Source organism: Archocentrus centrarchus, chromosome 20, assembly GCF_007364275.1.
Source record: "Archocentrus centrarchus isolate MPI-CPG fArcCen1 chromosome 20, fArcCen1, whole genome shotgun sequence".
Classification (NCBI taxonomy): domain Eukaryota; kingdom Metazoa; phylum Chordata; class Actinopteri; order Cichliformes; family Cichlidae; genus Archocentrus; species Archocentrus centrarchus.
In genome coordinates, this window is record NC_044365.1 from 26,003,697 (window position 1) to 26,029,921 (window position 26,225).

At 42.6% G+C, this 26,225-nt stretch overlaps 1 protein-coding gene across 5 annotated transcripts in view; it reads right to left on the minus strand.

Moving 5' to 3' along the window:
* The window catches only part of atp8a2 (ATPase phospholipid transporting 8A2), a 51,467-nt gene that overhangs the window by 3,790 nt on the left and 21,452 nt on the right, over positions 1 to 26,225 (minus strand). For all 5 annotated transcript variants that reach the window (XM_030756849.1, XM_030756848.1, XM_030756847.1 and 2 more), the window contains 11 exons: positions 18,891 to 19,063; positions 13,107 to 13,290; positions 11,896 to 12,006; positions 10,417 to 10,491; positions 9,883 to 10,005; positions 9,313 to 9,391; positions 9,156 to 9,217; positions 8,526 to 8,582; positions 5,682 to 5,789; positions 3,873 to 3,961; positions 3,571 to 3,675 (listed from right to left, as the gene is read on the minus strand). In XM_030756849.1, the coding sequence (XP_030612709.1) occupies positions 3,571 to 3,675; positions 3,873 to 3,961; positions 5,682 to 5,789; positions 8,526 to 8,582; positions 9,156 to 9,217; positions 9,313 to 9,391; positions 9,883 to 10,005; positions 10,417 to 10,491; positions 11,896 to 12,006; positions 13,107 to 13,290; positions 18,891 to 19,063 (1,166 nt within the window). The remainder of the gene's footprint in view (positions 1 to 3,570; positions 3,676 to 3,872; positions 3,962 to 5,681; positions 5,790 to 8,525; positions 8,583 to 9,155; positions 9,218 to 9,312; positions 9,392 to 9,882; positions 10,006 to 10,416; positions 10,492 to 11,895; positions 12,007 to 13,106; positions 13,291 to 18,890; positions 19,064 to 26,225) is intronic.

Genomic DNA, 26,225 nt, shown 5'->3' on the forward strand with positions numbered 1-26,225 from the left:
CTCCATTGCTTCTCAGCTCACCCTTACTTTACTTCTCTTATTCTAAATGGAGAGCACTCAAGGATCTGCTCCTGCCTCCCTGCATTTAAAAGCAGGGTCAGTCGAGGACGGGGCCCTGTTTAAGGGTCAAGAGGAGCAAAGCGGTTACACTCTCATCCCTCCCCAACCTGAAAGCATACCTTAGACTTCTAATTTGAAGAAACAAGAACCACCTCTAATAAAGTACCTTCTCTTGGTGACTCATTTAAATCTGACACTGTTTTTAAACAGTTTATAAAATGAGAAAATTATACAACTCATTACTTAGTGGCAAACCATAGGGAAATACATATTCCCACCTTTTATGACAGTATTCTTTTATGCAAACTTAACTTCTAATTTAAGTTGTCAAATCAGAGAGTTCAGAGATATTTGGGAACATTAAACTAAAGCAGGAAAATATTGGAAATACTCAATTTATTGATTTTACACATACAGTACTTGGGTAAAGGTGCTAAATTACTACTGCTAGTAGATGACTAAACCTCTACAGAGCAGATTTTCCAAAACAGTTTGGATGCTGTATCAAATGTAATTATATGAACTATGTTTGATTTATTTTAAAATACTACAAAGACAACCTGTTTTTTTGACAAATATTTGCTTGTTTTGACTTTTTTTTTCCCCCAGCATAACCCTCCAACAAAGTTGGGACATGGGCAACATCAGACTGTAAATGTTGTGTATTTGCTAAAAATAACACCTACATTAGCGGAACATTGGGGAACTGATTGGGGTTAATTGGACAGACACTATGTGGACAAAAGTACTGGGCCATCTACACACTGCACCCACAGTAGCCTCTAAGCCATGGAAACCCATGACGTGAAGCTCCTGGAACACAGTTTTTGTACTGATGTTAATACCAGAGGAGGTTTGAAGCTTTGCAATTATTGATGATTGATTATTGAACATCGATACGTGTACGGACTAGGTAATGTGTTAGGAAAGAAAGGATGCCACATCATTTGATGGAAATGAAAATGATCAACCTTCAAAGGGCTGAATTCAAAGACATTTGAATTATGCCGAAATTTCATTGCATCAACTCAAAATGGTACTCAATAGTTTGTATGGCCCCCACGGGCTTGTATGCATACCTAACAACTGTGGAGCATGCTCCTAATGAGACAACCAATGGTGTCCTGGGGGATCTCCTCCCATATCTGGACCAGGCCATCACTGAGCTCCTGAGCAGTCTGAGGTACTACTGACAGCACTGGATGGACCAAAACATAATGTTCCAGAGGTTTTCTAGTGGACTTAGCTCAGGCAAGCATGGGGGCCAGTTAATGGTATCAATTCCTTCATCCTCCAGGAACTGCCTGCATATTCTTTTAACATGAGGCCAGGCATTGTCGTGCAACAGGAGGAACCCAGAACCCACTGCACCAGAGTAGGGTCGGACAATGCGTCCAAGGATTTCATGCCCATGTCCAGTCAGGGTGACACTGCCTAGCCTGTAGAGGTCTGTGTGTCCCTCCATGGATTTGCCTCCCCAGACCATCACTGACTCACCACCAAACTGGTCATGCTGAATGACGTTACAGGCAGCATAACATTCTCCACAGCTTCCCTAGACCTTTTCACATCTGTCATGTGTGCTCAGGGTGAACCTGCTCTCATCTGCGAAAAGCACAGGGCACCAGTGGTGGACCTGGCAATTCTGGTATTCTATGACAAATGCCAATCAGACTCCACAGTTCTGGGCAGTAAGCACAGGGCCCACTAGAGGACGTTTGGTCCTCAGGCCACCCTTATGAAGTCTGTTTGTGATTGTTTGGTCAGAGATATTTACACCAGTGGCCTGCTGGAGGTCATTTTGTAGCTCTGACAATGCTTATCCTGTTTCTCCTTGCGCAAAGGAGCAGATACCAGCCCTGCTGATGGGATAAGGACCTTCAACAGTCCAGCTCTCCTAGAGTAACTGCCTGTCTCCTGGAATCTCCTCCATGCTCTTGAGACTGTGCTTGGAGACACAGCAAACCTTCTGGGAATGGCACGTATTGATGTGCCATCCTGGAGGAGTTGGACTACCTGTGTATCTGTAGGGACTGCATGTCTAGGTGCTTGCTTTCATATACTTGTGCCAATGGGACTGAAACCATCCAAATTCAAAGATTAAAAGATGAGGCCCGAAACTTTTGTCCATATAATTTAGAGTACAATTCGGAATAACATTGCTTAACTTCAGGTTGGGGGAATTAAATCATGTGCAGTGCAGAAAATCACTAAAAATTCAGGAAAAGACAAGACCAGCAACCAATTCGGACTCTCTGAGATCTGTTAGATAGCACTACATTAGAAAAAGTAGAGGAAATCCACCATTGGTGGGCCCAGTTTGTCACTACATCCACACATGCAAGTTAAAAAACAATCCAACAAAAAGAAAGAGAAAAAGAAAGAAAGCATAAGTAAAAATGATTAAATGGGGTGAAGTGGAAAGCTGTCATGTGGTCTGCCCAATCAAAAATGTTAATTCTTTTTGGAAGTCACGGACAGTGTGTCCTCTGGGCTAAAAAGGAAATTGATCATTCATGATAGTATTAAAGTGTATTAGGCACATGGCATGGGAAACTTGCGCATGTATTAAGGCTCCAATGATGCTGGATGATGTATACAACCTTTGGAGCAACATCCAGATGATGTAACAGAGTGGCAAAAATGCTCATGTTGAAACTTTTATGAATCACTGAATTCAAAATAGGCAATAATATTAAAATATCTCAGTTTCAATACGTTATATTTTCACTATTTTCAATTAAATACAAGCTTTAAAAGATTTGAAACTCACTGCATTTTGTTCATTTATTTACATTTTACACAGCATCCCAGTGATTTTGGAAAAGGGGGGTCGTATACTGTTCTATAATTTGTACAGTTTCCCTCAGAATTAACAAACAAGTTTTGTTCTAACACAACACCAGACACAACACTGAGTCACAGTCTCTAAAGCTACGAATGTTAAACACACCAGATCAGTACAGCAGTTTAAATTGGTCCATCTATGAAGAAAAAGAATGATCACATTCAAGAAAATAAGGAGAGAAATAAAGTGAAAACAATACTTAAGATGACAGTAAATGACAAAAAGAGAGAGATCTGAACTTGGTTAATGGAAAACAAGCAGGAGTCACTCCAAAGTAGCTTGCATTGGGGCACACAGGTCATTTGAGGTCACAGGTCACACAGTGGGACAGTGCAAACCCAGAAACTACCTCTGTGAGCAGTTCTGGCTCTACGGGACCTCAGCCTTGGCTTCAGCCCTGTGGACGGTGCCACAGGGGGGACAGAAATAGTTTATTTTCACACATAAAGAAATACAATGCATATACTAGTAGACTGCTATTAAAGCTGCTGACATGTGGGACATATTTAACATCACTGGTATTTAATTAGGGGCAGTCTAATGTACAGCAAATATAAATGCAACACAGGGCAAATTAAAATAAAAATAAAATCTGCTTGATGATGCAAAAAAATGTGCATGTATGCTGTGATATCCCATGATGCTTGGTAGCATTTATATACCTGCGGCTGCTGGCATCTCTAAGTACAGCTGCCCCTGGGTCAACGGACCGCGCCTCCAGCTCCTGTACCTCCTCAAGAAGAGACTTCCTGACAGAGCGACGAGCGCTGCACGGCAGAAATAAGCTCGTCAGACCCACAAAGGAAAGTTTGAGTGTTTTACTTTGCAGACACGTGTAATCCATAATATGAAGTGCGCGTAAGTGTTGACACAGGCTCAATATGGGTTATGTAAACGCTTCTGTTAAGTTAAATAGTGTCTGTATGGATTTCCCATGTATTTACATTAAATGCGTTCTACTTACGCCGTCCAAGCGAAGTCTTTGAGTAAACACGCAGCAGGCACCAGGACCAGGCCCAGCCAGAAGTGCCAGCACTGCATCACCCTGCCAGCCTGCGGTGACAACACACAGGGCCCATTTATTTCCACTCATTTATTAATTCACTTTGAGGATTAAGTCATTTTTCTCAGCAACGAGCACAGGGGAACACGTACGGTAATGGCTGAAGGAAATGTGACTCAAAGCGCAGTGAAAGTCATAAAGAACAGAAAGCGAGTTAGCCAAAGTTGAACACCACTAATGTTTGCCAAAAATATTTAACAGCCTTCTCACAGCCATTAACTGCACCACAAACCTTTCACATAGCTGAAATACAATACCACTGTGATGCTAAATGACCAAGATGCTGGTCACCCCCCCCCCCTACCTGTCTATCCAGTCCAGCTGCAGCCAGGATCAGTGACCTTTGCCCCCCTTCTTAGTCCATCTCCCAGGATTAATCATGCACCTAACCACTGTGTCCATTTGTCAACCAGTCATTTTTACTCCCACACAACCCTCACTCCTGCGATTCTCTCCAATCTCACTCTTTCACAACATCTTTTCATTATTAGTGACTGTATCACTTGTTGCTTGTCCTCACTTGTTTCTGTAAATCCCAGCAGTTTCTCTTCATTACCCAACATCTCTGCTTTGGTTATCTTTTGCAAGAGCTCTGTTTTATTTTGCATGAGTTTGTCTCTAGGTGTGAAAATTTTATGCGCCACGTCCTCTTTAACTTCTAGTGCTTTATTGCCCATATCGCATCTTTCCCGTGCCTTGTGTCTGCATTTGTAAGGACAATTGGGTTCCCACAGAAAGAGGTAACTGGGAAAATGAATCAGAGAACAGCTGGAATCACAACCAAAGCACAGATGACCCAAATGGGCTCACACATACTCAGTGTTTCTTGTCTGTGACAAACGCCTACACACAAAGGCTCACAGTATATCACATAGTCTCTGTGCACAGAAAGGCATGGTAAATTAATTTCTCTGTTTTGTTATAGCCATAGAAACACATTGTTGGTCTCTACCACTACATGTAGCTGGACACACATGTCACACACAGTTATTCTGAGCAGACATACACAACTCTTTTTTTTAATCTTGTGTCCCACGTGGACAGATGGAAATATTGATAGAGGGAGCAAGGGAAATAAGAGAGGTAATAGCGCAGTTAGAGGGGGGACGGTGGAGGTTTGGGATGTGAGTGTCTCTGACCATTCCCCAGTTAGGCTGAGCAGCTGCAGAGATATTTGACCGCATTCCTGATTTCTGACACAAATTGAATTAATGGGCTGTGGGGAGTTGAGAAGGCCTTATTCCCTTCCCCTGACGCTCAGTAGGGCACCTCATCTCACCCATGCCTTCATCCCCAGACTCTAAAATGACTCTCTTACTTAAGGGGGGTCCCACAAACACTCACATCACCCCCACTGGAGCCTCATCACCACCACCACCACCAGCAGCAGCAGCAGCAGCAGCAGCCCCCCCTGTTGAGTCAACACCTTCACAGAGGGCAGTAAAAGACCAGAGCTCGGGTGACATGCAGCAGGTGCGGGAAGCCTGGAGAGAGAGGCTCAGAGGGCATATATCTCCCCGGGGGGGCTCCAGCAGTGCCGCCATGGAACACCCAAGAGGTGAGCCTTGAAGGCGCCATGTACTGGCAACCAAAAAGGGAGGGGCAGGTGATTTTGCAGAAAAGAGATGTAGTAGGAAGGGATTTTTTTTTAAACCCCCATTACCCCTTGTTATAAAAATGAATGACACGTGTTTATGGGGAGAGACTTGCCTGGCCCAGCATGTCAGGAGCAATAGGGATGGTGGGCCAGATGGCGGAGTAGACACCAAAGAAGACTATCCAGAGCGCCATGCTTCCCCATACCGCCAGGTGAGAGAACTACAACAGAGAGATAGAAGAAGAAGAAGAAGGCAAGAGGGAGTTAAGGAGAGATTAAGAGAGAAAAGAGAGACAGCATGAGGTCAAATACTTTACATACAGCTCATCCCAATATAGACAACCTTTCCCTCCCTCCTTCCCCTGTCTGCGATCTGCTGTAAGGGGACTCTGTGTGAATTCCAGTGGGACCCGGCTTCATTACTGCCAGACTGTTGTGTGGACAGCTGAATGGACAAAGGTGTCAGTCCTTTTCTGTCCATCCTGCCAGTCTCTCTTTCTCCAGCCACAGGAGAAAACAAAACAAAACAAAAAAAACAAATAATGTGGCTGTCATGGCTTGAGCTACTGTTATCATAAACTCTATATCCACTTTGGCTTATGTTTTCTTAGAACTGAAAGTAGAAGCCACATGCTTAGCCAGATGCTTAGTTTTCTGTATTTCTTTATTCAGAATTTCCCCTATTTAAGCCACTGTTTTGGGGTTTTTTTTCCTCGTTTTACGTCTACTAAGGCTAAGGCAGAGTTCAGGAACAGTCTTCGGGAATAGTTCTCCAAATTCTGCCTATGTACAATGCTGTTGTCTAATATCATGAGCTGCTGCACATTCATATGACAACTGGTATATTTTGACAGTAAACTGCAGGATTTCTTTTTTTTTTTTTAAATCATGCCAACACGACCAACATCACTCACTTTAACCACAGTGCTTGTCAGTGAACTGGGAAACAAATCAGGTACTGTCTCACTAATGGCAAGAACTTATGTTGTTTTGCATCATCACTGCTGATAGATGCCATGTTTCCTTGAGATTCCAGCTAATTAGAGTCGAAAGATTTTGTGTGGTATAGTAAATATTTTTTAAAGTAGGTGGCACATATCAGAAAAGTAAAAGCTTTCAGGAAACTGTGGTGCCAGCGTGCAGTATGCCCTAAAAATACATATCAATGCACAATATTACACGGTGCTGCAGCAAACAATTGCTCACACTGCTTCAATAATGTTGAGGTCCAGGCTCTGGGGAGGCCAATCCATGACTGATGGTGTTCCACTGTGTTTTTTTTTCTATCCAGGTATGCTTTTACTGCATTGACAGTGTGTTGGGATCACTGTCATGCTGAAAAATGAAAATGTTGCCAATCAGACACTTTCCAGATGGTGTTGCATGGTGGAACAAAATCTCATGGTACCTTCTGTACGTTCATAATTCCATCAGTTTTGACAAGATCTCCAACACCACTGGCATGACAGAGTTTTTCTCTGAGTTTTCAGATTGTTTTACAAGCGGTTGAAGACACTCACTGTTGTACCTCTCTCCTGACCTCCTTCGTACACGCTAATAATATGAACCAAAAATGTCAAATATGGATTCATCACTCCATTAGACGTGTTGCCACTGATTTTCAGTCCAGTTCTTGTGTAATTTGGCATACCTCAGCCTTTTCGCCCCTTTTCTCTTCCTTAAGACTGGCTTCTTGACAGCCACCTTTCCACAGACATTTCTGATGAGGCTTCAATGAAAACTAGATGGCTCAACTGAAGGACCAGATGCATCTCTCAGGTCATGTATCAGGTCTTTGGCAGATTTTTTCTTATTTCTTAAATGACATGACTTTCAGATACTGTTCATCTGCTGTAGATTTATTTTTCAGACCTGCCACTTCTTATTTTGTCCTCCATTGGTCCAGTTTTCTGAATTTTTTTAAGGACACACTGCACACCATGCAGAGATACGATAAATTTTCAGCTAATAGCGTTCTGTGAATCACCTTGTTGGTTCAAAAATACTATTTTATGTCTGTCAAACTGTGTTATCTTTAAAATTTTTCATAGATTCAACTAAATAAATGGGAACAAATGGTGTGCTTCTGCAACATACTGCTAGTAACAAAGTGGTTAAGATACAATTTCAAATTGGTTACCAAATTGTCTGTTGTGTGTAGACACAGCACTGGTTCATCTCTTGTGTTATGTGCCTTTTTTACGCTTGAATGACTCAGAGGTCAGTGTTAAGTGGCTTAGCAAACAAACAAAAGATTCCTCTGAAAATGGTCAGGTACAAGGACTGGACTGAAAATGAGTGAAAAAGCAGCCAGTGCCCAAAGAAAAAGTTTGAAAGATCTTCAGAAAGCCTGGAGAACTATTGATCAAGACCACTTTAAAAAATTACAAGAAAGTCTGGCTCCTTGAAGCAAAATATGAAGAAATGAGGAGAGGCCCAAGACTTCTGCACAGTACTGTACATAACATGAGACAGTAATCACAAAGAGAAGTGTGATACCGCACAAAATATCTATATTCATTTAAATCCATTTCCCTCATATGTTTATGTATTTACTTTTCACCTAACTCACTGTTCTCTGGCCCAGTTTCTCTCTCGCTATGCATTGCCTGAGCTGCAGCGATCTCCATTTGTCACTTATAAGCTTAATGTCTTCAAGCATATTTGGCTGTTCTTGCAGCTGCTCCACAGTAAGTAATCTTTACTTGAGTTGAATGGTTAAGATTTGGACACTTTCCAGTTTGAGAAACCTCAAACCTCCACCACAAGATCAAGGTAGACCACATCTTTTCCCATGCTTTTCCTGATTATGAAGCATTTAGACCAGGTCATATGGAAAACTTACACTGAAATGCTCACAGAGTATCCCCCCCCCCCCCCCCCCCCCTATTTATCAACACTGGAGAAAAATACAGCACATGTTGTGTGGTGTATTAAGAGTGTGTTAATGTTCCTACCCTGGTCCAAGCTGTGGTCTCCATTCCAGCTTTCAGACAGACTGTAACTACCACATACTGCGCGCGCGCACACACACACACACACACACACACACACACACACACACACACACACACACACACACACACACACACACAGGAGCGGGTGGGCAAATTTAAAAAAAAACAAAAACAAACAGGATTAGTTGACTGGCGACCACGGAGATAATAAACAATAATTTTATATAGTAAACTCAGCAATGTCTGTTAAAATACTCTGGAGCCCCACAGTCCCCCCGCAGTCTGCACGCGCACACACACACACACACACACACACACACACACACACACACACACACACACACACACAACAAATAAACCCCACTGACATTCTCATGAGCCTGCAGGGAGTAAAATGATAGAGAGTGTGAGACGGAGAAGTGAAAAGAGAAAAGAGATGGATGAATGTGAGGGGGAGACAGACTGGCTAGACGGGACTAGATTGACTGGAGACTTAAATGGGCTCTGAGGAAGTAGCGAAGCTGTGGTGTGTACACAGTGTGAGGGTGAAAAATAAATGCACAAATCTGCACCAAAAGACAGAAATTAAAAACGAAGCAGACATGTAGAAATTAAAAGTACAATACTTACTGTGTAGACCATGTTTCCTGCAAACAGGTAGTCATTTCCCTGACCATTACTGAAGGGAGAGTCTGCGGAAAGCACACATACAGCGAAGCCTCCTGACAAACTGTCAACAAACCAAATTGATAGGTTGCAGAAGGATGATCTGGGTATGCTTACTTACCATGCTCTAACATTTTGAGTGGAAACCAAAAGAGAATAATTGAATGAATCAGTGCATTGATGCAGTGCCCCCAGAACACCTGAAAGATGAAGCAAGACACAGAAAGAGAGGTGGAGGAGGAGAGGGATAGTGGAAAATAAGTTAGTGCAAACTAATGCCAAAGCACATATATTCCCCCCACAACTTCTAAACACATAAAAACATACAAAAACAGCAATTCCTCACAAGAGCACACATCTCCCAGTGTACTAATGCCATCAAAAGTGCCCTCTTACACACACACACGCACAAACGTACACACACACGCACACACACACACACACGCACACACAGAGTAGGTTACAGCTGCTGGTGTACACTGTAAAATGAAAGACTTCCTTATTCTCGCATTATGCATCTCATTATGGTTTGCAATGGAAACGTCCCAGACTCTGTGCCCCCCTTGTTTACTCGCCGAAGTCCCAAACAAACAGCTGGCATCACTCATCGAATTGCGAAAAGCCAAAACGACAGATTTGACTTTGATTATAAATGTGAGTGCATGCAGACTGTGAATCTGTGCACACGTACTTTGGTGTTAAAGCCCTCGGCGTTCTGGGTTATTCGGTAGAGCTGCGGGAAGCGGAGCATGTTCTGCTGGCTGCACGGCCGGTCAAAAATCCCCAGAGTGAACGGAGGCAGCGCGGTAAATATCTGCAGCATACGGGGGACACACATGCAGCCATTAAAACACATAATGACAAATACAGTGCGTGCACATAATCTTTATTTATGTCAGACTGCAAGCATCAGAATAGTTTCACCTCCGCACACATAAAAAGATTCAACACCTGTTTTGTAAATCAGACTGCCTTGTGTTGCCTGAAAGAATTTGCAGTCAGACTGTCACCAGAACACGCACATACACTTTTAAAGCAAACACATGCACACAAGCATCTCTGGCATGTAGAAAGAGCTGTGAGAAGAAGACAAAGCAGCGTGCAACTGATACTGAGAGACAGAGTGAAAGATGACAATCAATAGCCAGTAAGAGGAAAGTGGAGGAGCGAAGGAGGGTGAGTGGGGAAATGGAAAATTGTCAGATAGCAAAGGGTGGATACTCACCACGTTGTAGAGGCCTATACACCAGCGTTCAAAGAGGATCTGGCCAGAAAACCCGTTCACAAAGGCAAACCAGAGCTGGGACACAAAGAGAGGGATGAGAGGAGATGAGAGGAACAATAGTGGTGGGTAAAACTGCCTTACTGAGGTACTGATAGTGAAAACAGCAGGAAGAAAATGACAAAATGATGCAGTAGTGTTAGAAACATTACTTTTTAAGACTTAATGATTCAAGTGGCAATGCTATTTCAATACAGAAAAAAAACAAACTATCCTTTTACAACAGTTAAACTTCCTGCCCCTTCTTAATGCAGGTTTTGTCTGGACCTCAAAAATCAAGTTACGCTAATTCACTGAAACACAATAACTAAATGTGACTATGGCCTCGGGTAAACCCTCATTAGCTCCTTAATACACATACACACACAAACACAAACACACACACACAGCAGACACAGGCAGATCTGAGGGCAGATAAAGAAAATGTTTGGGGCCGCTGGTGGGAGTTGTGGCATTCCTGGGGCATACAGTGGAGAATACAGCCTAGGGGTGAGGTCTGATACACAAAAAACAGTCTCACACACATACACACCATTCCCTTTATTCTGTCTCCACTAAGTGGATGGAGACAGTCTATAACCTTTGGCCTAAAGAGCTCTGCTGGAAGCCAGTTATGTGAGATAATCACAAACACACACACACAGAGCCACAGAGTGGTGGTGTGAGCAGGACAGTGGGCTACATGAGGACCTGCACCTGCTGGCATCCTTAATGTTAGACAGAGGGGTAAGAGGGGTGAGGGTTGGGGGATTGAGAGCGAGCACAGCTGTCAAATACCCCTCATAGCAGTCAGCCTAGGGCTGCCATGTGCCTCTTCATCACTCAAACACAGTCGTGCTTCACTTCTGAGGTTGACAAACTTATTTAAGTTCATTTCCTTAAGGCTTACTATAACCAAAACTGCTACTTTCCAAACCTTAAACCAAGCCTTCATCATGAAATTTAATGATTTGTGGGGATTTTCTGTCCCCACAAGGGACTGTGGCCCCACTGTGACTGAGTAAAGATATATGTCCCAAATACATGAGCAATACAAGTGCACACACACGCACAGACAGCAGTTGACCTTTGGAGCCAAGGTCTCGTCACTGCTACGTACAGTTTCTTAAGAGTGTGTGTGTGTGTGTGTGTGTGTGTGTGTGTGTGTGTGTGTGGGTGTGTGTGTGTGTGTGTGTGTGTGTGTGTGCAAGCGAGACAGAAAGCAGACACCAGAAGAGCACCTCGTCCATCACTGTCAGCTGTGTCGACAAACAGCTGCAATATGTCTCTGTTAATGTAACTCTGTGTGTGTGTGTGTGTGTGTGTGTGTGTGTGTGTGTGTGTGTGTGTGTGTGTGTGTGTGTGTGTGTGTGTGTGTGTGTGTGTGTGTGTGTGTGTGTGTGTGTGTGTAAAACAGACAGGGCGTGGTGGCGAAGCGCTTACCTCGATTATGTAGAGGACAACATTCTTATAGAAACAGTAGAGGATGCACTTTGTGACACGGTTATAGCTCCAGGCCCCGTGAACCAGCAGAAGCTTCTCCAGGTAGGAGAACTACCAATCAGAGAGAAGACAGAGACAGAACTGTTTCTTCACTCGGAGCAAAAACTTGAGACAGAAAGGGAGCGCAGTGTGTATCAAGTATGTGACTGAAGAGAAGGGAAAATTGAGGCAAGGGGAGGCCTGCTGATAAAGATAAGCAAAGAGACAGACAACGCAGACAGTGAAAGTGGCAGAATGTGTTTGTGTGAGAGATACAGACACAAAGAAGACTCCAGAGTAATTAGGACACAGAGAGACATCATTTCAACCATCAAAGGGAACTAGAAATACACATAACAGGGGTTTTATTTACACAAAAGAGTGATTTGGGAAATTATATCTACTAAATCCTGAACTTATCCAGATTAAAGTCCCACTGAGATTAAAATTCTCTTTTTCAGGAGTGACCTAGCCAAGAGAGTGGCACATATTGTAATAAACAATCACAGTACAGTACAGGCGAGTGAACAGAACATCCAGATCACATGCTACAAAATATCAAGAACAAAAAGGTTCAATTTTGAATGGATTTCAGTGCAACTTATACGAGCATCCAAATCCTTTAAAATTAATCTTCCTGCATAGTTTCAACTCTTTTCCGAGGTTATTCAAGGAAAATGGTGGCATAATTAAAACCTAATAGTTAATAGTATGAGCATTTTTGATACGATAAATGTTTCTATTTTAACATTACCCTGCAGTAAATAATATGCATGCAAGTGTAAAATGAAATCCACTCCAAAATGAAAAAGCATAAAAACTGGGGAAAAAAAAAAAAAAAAAAAAAAGGAATTTTAAGCTCCTTTATCAGCTTTTGTTTTGGCTAGGTTTTATTTTAGAATGCAAGTGTTTGTGATGAGCCCCATGTTCAGATCGATAATATGATCCCTCGCAGATCCGTGTAAGTGAATTCCCCTTTCAGCTGTCCCCTGAGGGAAGATTAAAGATCCACATGAGCTGAACAGCAAGCAGGCCAGGAGTCAGCGCCTTTCCCTTTGCAGGAGTTTTCAAACCAAACAAGCATGCCTTATCTGTGTTCAAGTAAAGCCTGTAAACATTTTTGTATGACCCCAGCCATGCATGTCATGTCTCCATGCTACGGCTGCACCCACCTGTGCAATGGAGTAGTCGGAAGAGTTGGTGGCCTGCATGCCCTCGTTGCCGCTGATCCCCACTCCAACGTGAGCTGTCTGAATCATCCCCACGTCATTCGCGCCGTCGCCTATCGCCAGCGTGATGGCTTTCACGTGTTTCTTCACCATATCCACGATCTCTGACTTCTGCAGCGGAGACACGCTGCAGACACAACAAGAAATAAAGGTTACAGATGGTTGGGTGACATTAAATGTACGCAGCTTGGAGGAAATTCGAGGCAGGGCGATGGAAAGATTAAAGTGCGTTTTGAGGAGAAAGCAAGAAGCAAGCTACTGGGAAAGAAGAATAAAGCCTGGGAAACACAGGGTGGGAGACAATTGGAAGGGAACGAGATGGATGAGAGGCTGGCAGAAACACGCACACACACCTTGCAGCACTCTGTTTGCCGCACTTCAACAGGTATTAGGAAACAATGATTCACTGTGTCACTAATAAGATGCTGCGTAGCTCGCTTTTGATGTTTTTATATAAATGTGTGCCTACGTGGGTTTATGCATGTCTGAGTGTGCCTCAAACTGTGTGTGAGTGTGTGTGTGTTAGGGGTGCTTCCAGCAGAGCTCCACCCTCTTGACCTGTATCACTGATCCTCCGTCTACAACCGGTTCTGTCTCCTCACTGACAAAGGAGACGAGCAGAGATTCGATTACAGACGCTTCCCTCAGGGCCACAGAGAGTGGATGAAGTGTCATGCTGCATTTGCTAAAGAGATGGGTATATTTTGTCAAATTTTATGGTGTCGTGTAATTCATCTGCAGACAAATAAGAGAAGCTCCATGCAGTGCCTTGGCTAATTTTCCTTCTGCTGTTCTGGATTTCTGTTTGGCTTGTAAATCTAACCTGCTGAAGGAGCTGAGCAGACGCTCCTTTCCAAGGAACCTCAGATCCTTCAATGCATGCAGCAAAATGTTCGAGAACTTCTACGAGTCTGCGGCAGCGAGTGCCATTTACTTTCCTGTTGTCAGCAACATCACTGCCAGCAGGAGCAACAAACTGATTCACAAAGCTGGAACTATCATTGGCCAGAATCTGGAGGTGTTTGAGTCAGTGAGGGACAGGCGGTCACTGAGCAAACTGCTCTCCATCATGGACAATCCATCTCACCCACTCTGCTCCACACTCCTGAGGCAGCAGAGCCCATTCTCCCTCAGACTTATTTAATCCCACTGCCATAGAAAACGCTTCAGGAAATCATTCCTACAATTCTGTGTAGCTATACAATAACTCTCCTTTCTGTGAAAGGTGAACACACCTGTCAGGCATTAGATTCCACATATTTCTGTATTATACCTTCTTGCAGCTACATATTATTTACTGATTTAACTTGCACTACTCTCTTGCACAATCTCAATCTTATTTTTGACTCTTTAACTTAACTTCATTTTTCATTGCTTTGTTTTTTTTAATCACTATTGTATTTAAAACTATGTCACAGTACAGTATAAGGCCCACACTATGTGCCTATGGCACTTTAACTACATTGCTTATTTATTGTGCACTGTACTATTTTTATTCTTTATCCTGCTGCTGTAACACAATAATTTCTTGTGGGATCAATAAAGTGTCTGTTTACCTACTTATGGTAAGCCTGAACATATTTCTATTAGCATTTGAGGGGAATACGCTGAGAAAAACACAATATAATCTATTCAACTCCTGTTCTGACGATTTCCAGTCTCACACACCAGGAGGAATTTTCCCATTTAAGTCAAAGAAATGTGATACATCTCCATTTTTGGGGGTGTACTGGATATGCTAGAACTTAATACACATGGTTAATTTTGCAGTGAGATAAGCAAGAAGAGTTTCTTTTTTTCTGCCACTAAAGCATTTGAATACTAGCATTTCCTAGTTCAACAAGATGGTGTACTGAGGGAAAGATCGTGCTTGATTGTGTGGGGAAAAAAAAAAAAATCCAACCCCACACACACACAGTGTTTACATTTTCAGGACTTGAATTCTGGACACAGCGGCTAAGACCGAATTTGTCTTCATCTCTGTTTGCAAAACATGCTCTGTATGAGGAGGCATTCCTAATGCATGCCATTCACATGCATGCAGCTTATGTGCGTCTTGTCATTACTACCTGCAAGTTGCACAGTGAAAACAAATGTGTCTCCAAAGGATGAGACGTGGGAGAAAAGTGCTACTGGGGCTGGGATTAAGGCTGCACAACAAAGCACTCCCTACAGTGCAGCATGAAACAGAAATATTTTACAGTCTCTTAAGATAGGATGTTTGTGTTTTACATCAGATGTGGCATTTATTTAGCACAGATTCATCCATCAATCATCCTCATTTGGTGTTACAATAGTGACTTTGAGGGTCATCAGGTAGCAGAAAGTAGCTACTGGCTGTATTACAAGAGATTAACCCAAATCCAGATATTAAATATTTATATTACGTTCCACTGATTATAGTAATTACCTGAGCCTCAGTGATGCATTAGGTGATGGGAATTTGAGAATCAACACTGGACTTAAAGCGAGCCCAATACTTTCCCTAGAAAGAGGAGGAGTCACTTTCACAATGACAGTTTGTCTGGCACGAACAGGCGTAACTCCTGGAGTTCAGTATAAGCACCTCGTTCATCAGTGCAGCGGTAATGACATTAGAAAATTAAGTTATATGCAGCTGTATGAGCCATCACATGGAAGCAGAGCAAAATATGATGCTTTTATAAAAGGCACGGTAAAATGTAATTATGAGCGCGTGCACCCACACATACGAGCACACACATTCTGCAGGTCATAAAGATGGTCTGTCCTTTATGAATATGTAAGAGCATGTCCCGGTCGAGCTGGAAACGCAGAACTGGGAGGTCTGCTTAGAATTCATATAAAGCAAAAAAAAAAAAAAGCAAAAATAAAAACAGTCACGCACACGCCTCACACCCTGTACCACAGGATATTTGAGGGGGGGAAACCTCAAAGAGAGGTCTGGCCTCTGTAGTCATTACTGAATGATGGGATCAACCTCTGCTCTTTGTTTTTCCTGTTTCTGCATCCAAGAGTGTGTGTGTGTGTGTGTGTGTGTGTGTGTGTGTGTGTGTGTGTGTGTGTGTGTGTCCGCTTTTGCGTCTCTTGGCCTCCAACCACAAATCTCTCCTCATCGCTCTCTCTGTCTCACTCTACCTTTCCTCTAAACACCACTAACAGTGTCTGCGATTGTGTAAAGTGAAGTCGGGGGAGATGAAAGGCTCCCAGTGCTCCTCACGGTGGAACTGAGCAGAAAATAAGCAGCCACTGAGACCTCCTATAAACAAACGCGCAGTGAAGTCGGGAACCCATGCGTATGAGTGCGCTCGGCTCCACGGCCCCCGAGACACGCATGCAGACACGTACCCACTCCCTCACGGTGAAACATTGCACACATTCGGTAGGTGAGAAATAACCTAAAAGACAATCCTGCACTTTAAAATCAAAGCTCTTTGCAGACACCTCTGCAACGCTGCAGCACCCTCACAGTAACCACTCATTAAAGGAGTATTGGTTCTCAGCGTAGGACCTCCCAAGGGGACATAAGATAAGTGGCATCATGGTAAGATTACAAAGGAACAATACAAAATGAAGTGAGCTGCATTTTCTCCTTTGAACTTTCTCTAATCTATGTTGTTTTTGTGATATCCAGGAACCTTGAAATTACACACTGCTATATACTAAGTGGTCACATGACCAAAGGAGTTAGGAAACTGCTCTATTTAAAATAATAATGACCAGAATCAGTACTTTTTTTCATGGTTTTTGGATAAATATAAACATATTTTCAGAGCAACTGTTTTTTAAAGAGTGCTTGCTTATTTAAATAAGTTTTAAAGCCAGACAAGGAACGTGTTGGGCTCAGAAGATGCGCTTAAACTAATGCTGGTGCTGTTCAGTTTAATGCTGTTAATGTTTAACAAGTCTTAGCCAGGGGAGGAAGGAGTAGAGAAATTGAGAGAGGGAGGGAGGAAGGGAGAGAGAGATGCACAGAGAGAGGGAAGGATATAACAAGTAAAGGATACAGGAAAGGAAGCTTGAGGCTGTTTGCAAGGCCTGTGAGACCTGAGTCCGGATATGGCTTGTAAGTGCAAGGGAGAGTCAATTACGCGCCTCCCGGCTAACACATGCTCACACGCACACAAAAATGCACACACACACACACACACACACACACACACACACACACACACACACACACACACACACACACACACACACACACACACACACACACACACACAGAGACAAAAGACGAGTGGAAACTTTTTTTAAACATCACAGCTGCTGCTGAGTGAAACATTCCCAAAAAAGGGAACATGCTGTAAACATTCATTGAACAGACCACACTTTGTATCAATGGAAATATATAACAGCCATGACTAGGTGTGCGTGTTTGCGTGTGTGTGTTGGTGCCCAGTTCCAGGGGTACCGGCAATAAGTGAGTCATGACTTTGACATTTCCAAGCAGCCTAGTGTATTACATTGCGCCTGCTGTGCAACAGGACAGGCTTTTATCATCTTCATTCATTTGCTGACCGCGGGCAACCGGCAACCTTTACAAGCTGGTATGCAGGTAATGAAGGCCTCCACACGGACACTTAAGCCACTCAGCAGATTAAAAATCTCTCTGTGTGAAGTGGATCTTTTTAAATGCTTGCATATATTTTTTTCTTTCACTGACAATTACATTTGTGAACTTCTTTAAAACAAAGTAGATGTTTGGGGATTGAAAACTTCATAGATTAATGCTTCTATACACCACGTAGCCTCACAATCACCTGAGGAAGAACAGCTGTGTTCACACAGGTATGGACACTGGGAACCAAACAAATCCGAGAGCCCGTGTTTTAATGCTTCTGGCACAATGCGCCTGGCCCGCTTAAACAGATTTCCACCATGACCATGCCAGCCAATCCCAGCCATTTAATATCAGGCAGCTGCAACACGATGATTGACATCTCTGCAAGCTGTGGTCTGTTTACATTTTTCTGACACTCAGCACTCATTTAGTTGCTCTGATCTGATTGGTTAGTCTGTTCAGTTGTGGCTAGATGCATTCAGACTAATTCACATCTCAACACTAGGTAACGCTAGACTAGTTGTGCATGAGTAGAATAATAGAAGGACTGGTAATGAGATGGAAGCATGTCAGCATTTTCTTTTTTAAGGAACAAAAGCTAGATAGTCCGCACATTTAACCCCTGTTGGGTAGAGGTTGAAATATTGCTTAAAATGTCACTTTGTGAAAAAATGTTAATTTTTCATTCTCACATGAGTATTTTCCTCATGCGCATCTGTAAAACTGTTTCGTATTGAGCATGCTTCTCCTCACAGAAGAAATATGACTTGTCTTGACTTCCTAAAGACTAATTTTGAAATGTTGCCCATAACATTTCCTGTGAAATGTCCATTTCAACAGGATTATGAGCGATCACGCTCTTTTTATCAAATTGAGAAACCCAATTTTTCTATGATTTAAGCAAAGACAAGCTGACATTTCATTTGAGTTATTACTTTGCCTTTATTAGATACGGCAGTGAAGCAGAGACAGGGAGAGTGAGGGAAAGGGCCTCAGGTCAGAGTCAAACACAGGCTGCTGCATTTAGTCGTGCGGCATATGGTCACCTGCTCAACCTGTGAGATAAACCAGCACTGCACTTTCATTTCTCAGTTACTCTATTTGTAAACTATTTCAGGCATTCTGGATATGTGCAGATAACCTATGATATATGCATGTGTATATGATAAATGACTTTTCCCTACCGACAGCAGATGACGGCTTTGCAGGACAACGCCAAATCAAGGAAGGCCTGGCGGAGCTCAAAGGAGAGGGCATATTTCAGTGTCTGGCCATCGATGATCAGTGCCAGCTCGTTTTCTTTCTTCAGAGACTCGCCAAGGGATGAACAGTGAGCTGTCAGCGTGTCACGAGTAGCCTGCAAGAAGACAAAGACACAGAAGGAAGGATTGAGCATGCCGTTAAACCTTTTTCTGTTAAAACAAAAATAATTAAAAAAAATAAAAAACCTTCCCAGACACAACTTGGTTTAAAGGCAGCCACTAACTCCCAGCATTTACCATAAGCATATAGCTCCCCTCTGACCATGAAGTCACCACTAATTGCCAAACATCTCAGACCTTTATCAGCACCATAACCAATAGGAGCTCTAAATGACACTATCTTGTGCGATCTTGCAGCAGACCTTTCAAACGCCCACTTTTTAATGTTTTACATTTTTGTGGCAACACTGTGGCCTCACAAAGTAGTAAAAAAAATGTAAATCGCACACATCAGAACACAGAGACCAATTTGTTGAAAGGTCAAAACCGCTGGCAGTAAATTGAAGACATACGCTCCATGCTCCGGCTGCGCAGTCGGCTTTGATCTGGAGAAACTATTTGCTTCTGTGTACACTAAACAATTAACGATGCCAATATAAAGTTCACAGCTGCTCGAGACATCGTCACTATACGCTGATGGCATGAGGTCCTGAAGGCGTTTCCATCATATAGTTAAATCCTAAAGCAGCAGCACACAACCGTGGAAGAAAATAAGAAGAAAAAAAAAAAAAAGCGAGAAGGAGAGGCGCAGGACAAGAGGGAAAAAGGTAAGAAAGATAAATGAGGTAAACTAATGTCAAGACAGGGCGAAATGCATCATTCACATGCACATGCACATGTGTTTGTGTAAGTGCCAGCTCGCCTGCAGGGCAGTAGTTTGGGGCAGTTTGGATGGAGCTCCTGATAACAGAGGAACAGGGATTAATAGAGAAAAAATAAACATCCCACAGGGATGTAATGAATTCCATGTGGAGAGACAGACGTGCTGTAAGCCTTCCTCCTCACCACCACACGCACACACCTTTATACTTCTCTGAGATCCTAATGTTAACTGCACCTTTAGTTTCTAAATGGAAGTTGCCGATTAGCCAATGAGGAACAAATGCATCATCATCTAAAAATCTCCGAACAGAGACACCTAAGTGTGAGATAAATAAGAATCCCAGCTCTGACTTCGTGGTGACTTCTTTACATTAAGGTTTTTTGCCAGGTGGACTCAGCTTAAAGCCAATCAAAAATCACTCCACCACTAAACAGATGGAGCACAAATGTTTTATCCATCAAGTGAGTTCCAGGACTGTAGCAAACAGCTCACTAGCTCTACCTGGGGACAGTTTTGGTAGTTGTACATGTGGAATTCAGATTATTCACATAACAAATGAGGAATGACGTAAAACTAAATGAGCTATAACAAGAACTGTTTGTGGAAACATGAGCAATACAACTAAATACATAGCGAGCGGCTACACAAGACAAAAGTGTGCAAACACTTGGAAAGTTGACGCCGGTAAGAATCCGCTCAGTCCCTCGCGGTGCATTATTGGCAGCCGTCTGACCTCAGAGAATCCCATGACTGACAGAGAGATGACCCCAATGTCCACTGATCAGCATGTGCTAGAGACAACGCAGACAACACACTCACATACACATGTATGTAACACAATCATCTGAACAATGCCGCCTCTCTTCTTCTTGCCAAATAGCGATGCACACAAGCGTACCCTCAGCACATAAGTGTCCCTCCTCTTCCCAAAAATTCCCTGCTCTTGTTTTCTCAGCCTGAGGCTGTGTGTTTTTCTTTGTATGCCGGAATTCCTGTTTGCATTCACCTTTTTTCCCCCCAAACAAGGGGAAAGGAAAACAAAAACATAATGAAAGGATTAAAGGAGATTATAGGTTGCCGGAGTTCTGAAACTAAAAGGAGACATGTATGTGTGTGTGGGTGTGTGTGTGTGTGTGCGCACGCACATGCTTTTACAGAAGAGAAAAACATGTGTATGGATGCACAAGAGCACATGTTTGCATGCAGACACATGTACACATGTAGTGCATGCGTGAGAGACGGAGGCTGAGCAAAAACTCTTCCCTGCTTGTTCTCAGCTCATCACAGTGTGCAGCATTATCCTCGGCTCGCTTTAGGAAAAACCCTGCATGCAGGCAGGAAAGCAAAACCACCCTCACCTACATCCAAAGTAATAATAAAATAATTTATTATTGTTATTACAAAAGCACAACAGTGATTTTTGTTTATAAAAAAATGATAATGGCTGTTTCTGACCAAAAAAAAAAAAAAGGGACTATTTACAGTACTGTGCAAAAATCTTGACCCACCCCTCATTTCTTCATATTTTGCTTTCAAGGAGCCAGACTTTCTTGTCTGCTTTTTCACTAATTTTCAGTCCAGTCTTTGTACCTGACCATTTTCAGAGGAATGTGTTTTGTTTGTTTAAGCCACTTAACACTGACCTATGAAACACTCAAGAGTACAAAAGGCACCTAACTCAAGGGATGAACCAGTGTTGTGTCTACACGAAACAGAACTTAGCAGAGAACCAATTTTATATATAAAGTGGGGGAAATTACCAAAAATGGTCACTTGCGTTATAAAGGGTTAAATTTTATTTTTAGGCACTTTGTTATTAACAGACAACAAGGTGATTTCCAAATAGCTATTAGGCAAAAACCTGGCACAAAAGTGAGTGTCTACAGTGGTTTGAAGCTGGATTTCAGCCAGTGGTGTTGGGAATCTTGTCAAAATTAATGGAATTATGAATGCAGATTTTGATCTACCATGCAATACCATGTGGAAAGCATCTGATTGGCAATGGCAAGACAATGACCCCAAAACTGCATCTAATATTTAATCACTGCATTATCCAGAGTATCATATCATAAAGCCGGGCAGGCGGGCGGGCGGGCAAGGGAGTGGAGTGAGGGGAGGGGGTCACATAAATGTAGCTAGTACAGCACCATGACTTGTCACAGCAGGTCCAGTCAACACATCACTGGCAGTTAAAACAGCATGAGATAATGAGCAGACAGGACCTGCAGAGAGCTGTAGAAGTTTAAAAAGGTAACCAAGGTTCAGATACTAGTTGGCATCTAAAGCAAAAAGGCAATGCCTTCCACAACGGACTAAACATTATCTTAACACAGAAAGGGCTCACAAGGGTCCATAAAAACCTGTTAACACTTTCTAAAAGGAAAAAAAGGGGGAAAAAAAAAGCGTTACGTCGTAGTTTCCCCTCTTTCTCACGGTAAAAATGTTCTATCTTTGGAGACCATGGAGGAAAAAAGTAATTCTTTGATTGCAACACTTGGAATATGACAGATCTCATTAGCAAGCATTTTAGGTTCCAAACTAAATGTTTATTTTTCATATGCATCTGGTCTGGAAGAAACCAGAAACTCACTAACCCAGACACACACACACCATGCACACACTTTGTACACCATGTTCACAGGCCCTTCTGCGTGGAATTTTATCAGGTTTATATTTGGATCACAAAATGAGCAGGCCACGGAGTCAGTTTGAGATACCACAGGTCACCTTCCCTTACTGCGTACTTCGCCGCAAATTGCGTACGCAGAAAACAAACACACACTTCTTTCCCTGTATATAAAAGAACGCAAGAAGGATGCTTGAAATTTTGATCCATTCCAGGCCACCTACTCCAAAGACGGCGCAATCAGTCGTGCCATCGTGATAAATGTCTGTAGAGCATAAAATACACACAAAAAAAAAGCATTAAACAAGATTAATTAAATTTAAAAAAAGTACAAAGAAAGAAAGAGAAGGCAAAGAAGTGTGAAGCAGACACAGGGGAAAGCTAAAACACACAGAGAGCTGCTGCGTGAAAAGAAGGCGGAGAAGGATGTGCTCATTTTTGCAGTGCACAAGCTGTCACTGGTAAGATTTAATACACCGTTTAATTATCATACTGTGCATCTGTGCAAACATCCACATCCTCTGCTGCCGGAGCTGGAAATACACACACAGGAACACATGTTGGGTTTTAACAATAAGACGCCTGCTGTTGCAAAGTTTTAAAGAAAAGAAAAAAAAAAAAGTCAGAGAATGCAAGTTGAGGCACAGCAAAATGTGTGTGTCTGTGTTTGTGTGTGTGCATGAAAATGATTAATGAGCAGAAGACAGGCGTTGTTTGTTTAGGAGTTGTACTGCGGGTAGTGTGACGAGGACCTGGGAATTGTGGGAAAGTTAGATGAGATTTATGTTCAGGACTAACAAGGTGATGAGGGCAACATGTGCCACTGCATCTTGGGTAGACTGCGAGGCGTGTATGTGTGTGAGGGTGTGTGCGCCGGCCAGATTTAAAGGCACAAATATGGAAATAAAAAGACAACTTTCCATTTGCATGCTCGTGTGTCCTTCAGTGATGACTACACAGAAACAGACAGACAGGGCAAAGATTTGTGTCAGTCTGTGTGTGGCATGTGATTTTAAGGTGACAGATGGTGCTTGTCACAGCTTCAGTGGTTGCAAACCGTTTACCCAGGAGGCATTGCTCACAGGGTTTGTTTAGATGAGGAGGAGCACCAAAAGGAGATCGTGTTACCACTCACTCATCGCCCTCACATGGCTCCGCCAAACCCCTCACCCTCTCTTTTTCTCCTCCTCCTGTCTCTTCCAGATTGTCTATATCATACATAAAGTACAATAAACACACGCTCATGTTTGCACAAAGATGGACACATATATTGCTGCTCTTCCCGACTCTCTGTCTAAAACACACACACACACGCACAGACTTCCTGTCACAAAATCACAGAGGGTGTGTGGTCGCTTCCTGTGCAAAGAGAGAGTGCTGACAGATGTGGAGGCAGCAGCGCAAAGGAGAGACGAAACGGAGAACGGGTTTAGTCGGAAAAGGGGGGTCGCATCTGCTGCCCTAGATCCACTGCAAAGATCAGCACCCCTACTGATAACAGAGGGCGCAAAAGAAGTGAGAATTTGTTTTTTAAATGAGAATAAGGGGTCAGCCTTTTGACAAGCAGCTTCTGCGTTCACTCATGCGCAGGTTGCACGTTCAAATACACGCACGGTGCGAGTTATTTTAAGTGTCAGAGAAGTGTCACTGAAGACGGCAGCGCTTTCATCTGCATCAGTTGCAGCCGGAGCTCTCTGAAGTTGTCCTGATAGGCAAGCATGACTGACATCAACACGCGCACAAGAGCACGCTGCACGCACTCACGTGTTTCTTCTCTTGCAAACATGTCCAGATTAATTAGATGTTTACGGGTCTAATAAACAGTGATGACAAAAGGATGTCATCCTGTCTCCTTTTTGCTGTGTTGCATCTACAACCACTTTAAAGTGTGTTTGTCTCACAAACATCCCCCAGAAGGAGAGCATATTGTAGATCGCGGCACTGTCCACATGAAATATTCCACTCATGACGCTTCATTTATGTTTCATGTCAGCCAGCTGTGACTCTTTTCTGCCTGTGTGTGTAAGCTGCGTTCTTGACCTGCAGCCAAAAGAAATGTGTTTGTTCAACCAACAAACAAGACCATCTGAATCGTAACATTATCCTTTTTTTTTTTTTATCTGAATTATGAGATGCTGCCTTTTGTCCTGACCCTGCTGCACAGGAAAGTTGGAACCAGCTGCAGAACAGCCTCCCTGGAGCCGGTGAACATTCAAAATCTTGCTCAAGGGCACGTGCGGGTCCCCGTTAGAGTGAATGGACCACAAAGTTTGTAGCTGAAAGATTGATTCACTGCTTTAAGTTGCTTTAAGTTCACAATGAATATTCTTAAGGATAATTCCAGACATATTTCATGCTCTACTTTGAAAAAAATCCAGTGGCTGTATACATGTTATTATTCTTATTTTTAGCTGTAATTGGCTTTTACTCAACTCTCATTAATAGAAAGATTTGACTTTTGTGTCTATACTGCCCATCTTTAGACAGTACCTGTCATTTACAGCTACATCGTGCCACATCTGGACATTGGCTGCTTTTTCACTCATTTTCAGTCCAATATTTGTAGCTGAACCATTTTCAGAGGAATCTTTGTTTGTTAAGCTACTTAACACTGACCTCTGAATCACTCAAGCATGAAAAGGCACCTAACTCAAGGGATGAGCCAGCGTTGTGTCTACACATAACAATTTAGTAAAGAACCAGTTTTAAAGTGCATCTATAAACACTTTATTACCTGTAGCCTGTCACAAAAACACATCACTTGTTCCCACCTCTTTAGCTGAATGAATGAAAAATGGCAAAGATAAAACAGTTTGACAGAGATGCACAAACATAGAGCTATTAGCCGAAAACTTGGCATCTCAGCATGATGAGCAGTGCGTCCTTAAAAAGCTGAGGGAACTGGACAAGCAGAGGACAAAAGAAGTGAAGTCAAGTGAAAGTTCAGTCCTCAGAGGTGGACTCCCAGACACACATCAGGCTTGAAACTGTACGTGATCAAACGTGGTAGACGGTCTGCTACAATTTCTCTTACAAACCAATTTAGGATTGAGCCACTTAAAGCAATTGGATTTTCACCCTTTTCTCCTAATTGCATAGGAAATTCCCAGTCTAGAGTTCCCTTACTGCCTTAACATTAAATACTCACCCCATCCAATTCAATTAATTTAGCATCTAAGTGACCTGCTTGCTATCTGTGTTTTCACCAGCAGTTCCCCAAACCTGGGCGCTTCCAGACACCACTTTAATACTTGTGAAAGAGCAAAGTTTAACAGTCCTTTTACCGCAATTCAGCATAATCCTAGACTCCAAAATAATTATAAGTGCAGAGCTTTACACTTACATTCATAATCATCACCAACAATAAAATCCATTTACACTAGTTAATCGTATTATAGAAGGAACATGCTGGAGACAAATAAAATTACTCGACAAACTCACAGTCCAAGAGACGCACCATCTGCATACGGATTTATATGGGAGTTAGAAAATTATGAACGTAAACAAAGAGCTCTCTTCATTAATGTGTACCACACACTTTGGGCGCTCGCACACATACCCATAAACAAATAAACAAATACAAATCACACACAGTTAAACTTGAAATTTACGAGTCATAATCTCCCACATCTTCCATAAAAACAAACTCAAAGTGATGATATTTGTGTGAGTACACATGTGGGAGTCTAGGAGACTGAAAGACTGAGACACATGACAGCAATCAAGCCACTTAGGTAAAGCGGTCACACGAGGAAGCTGAATGCAAAGAACACATAAGTGGGGTTAGAAAATCTAATCTAGAAAAAAG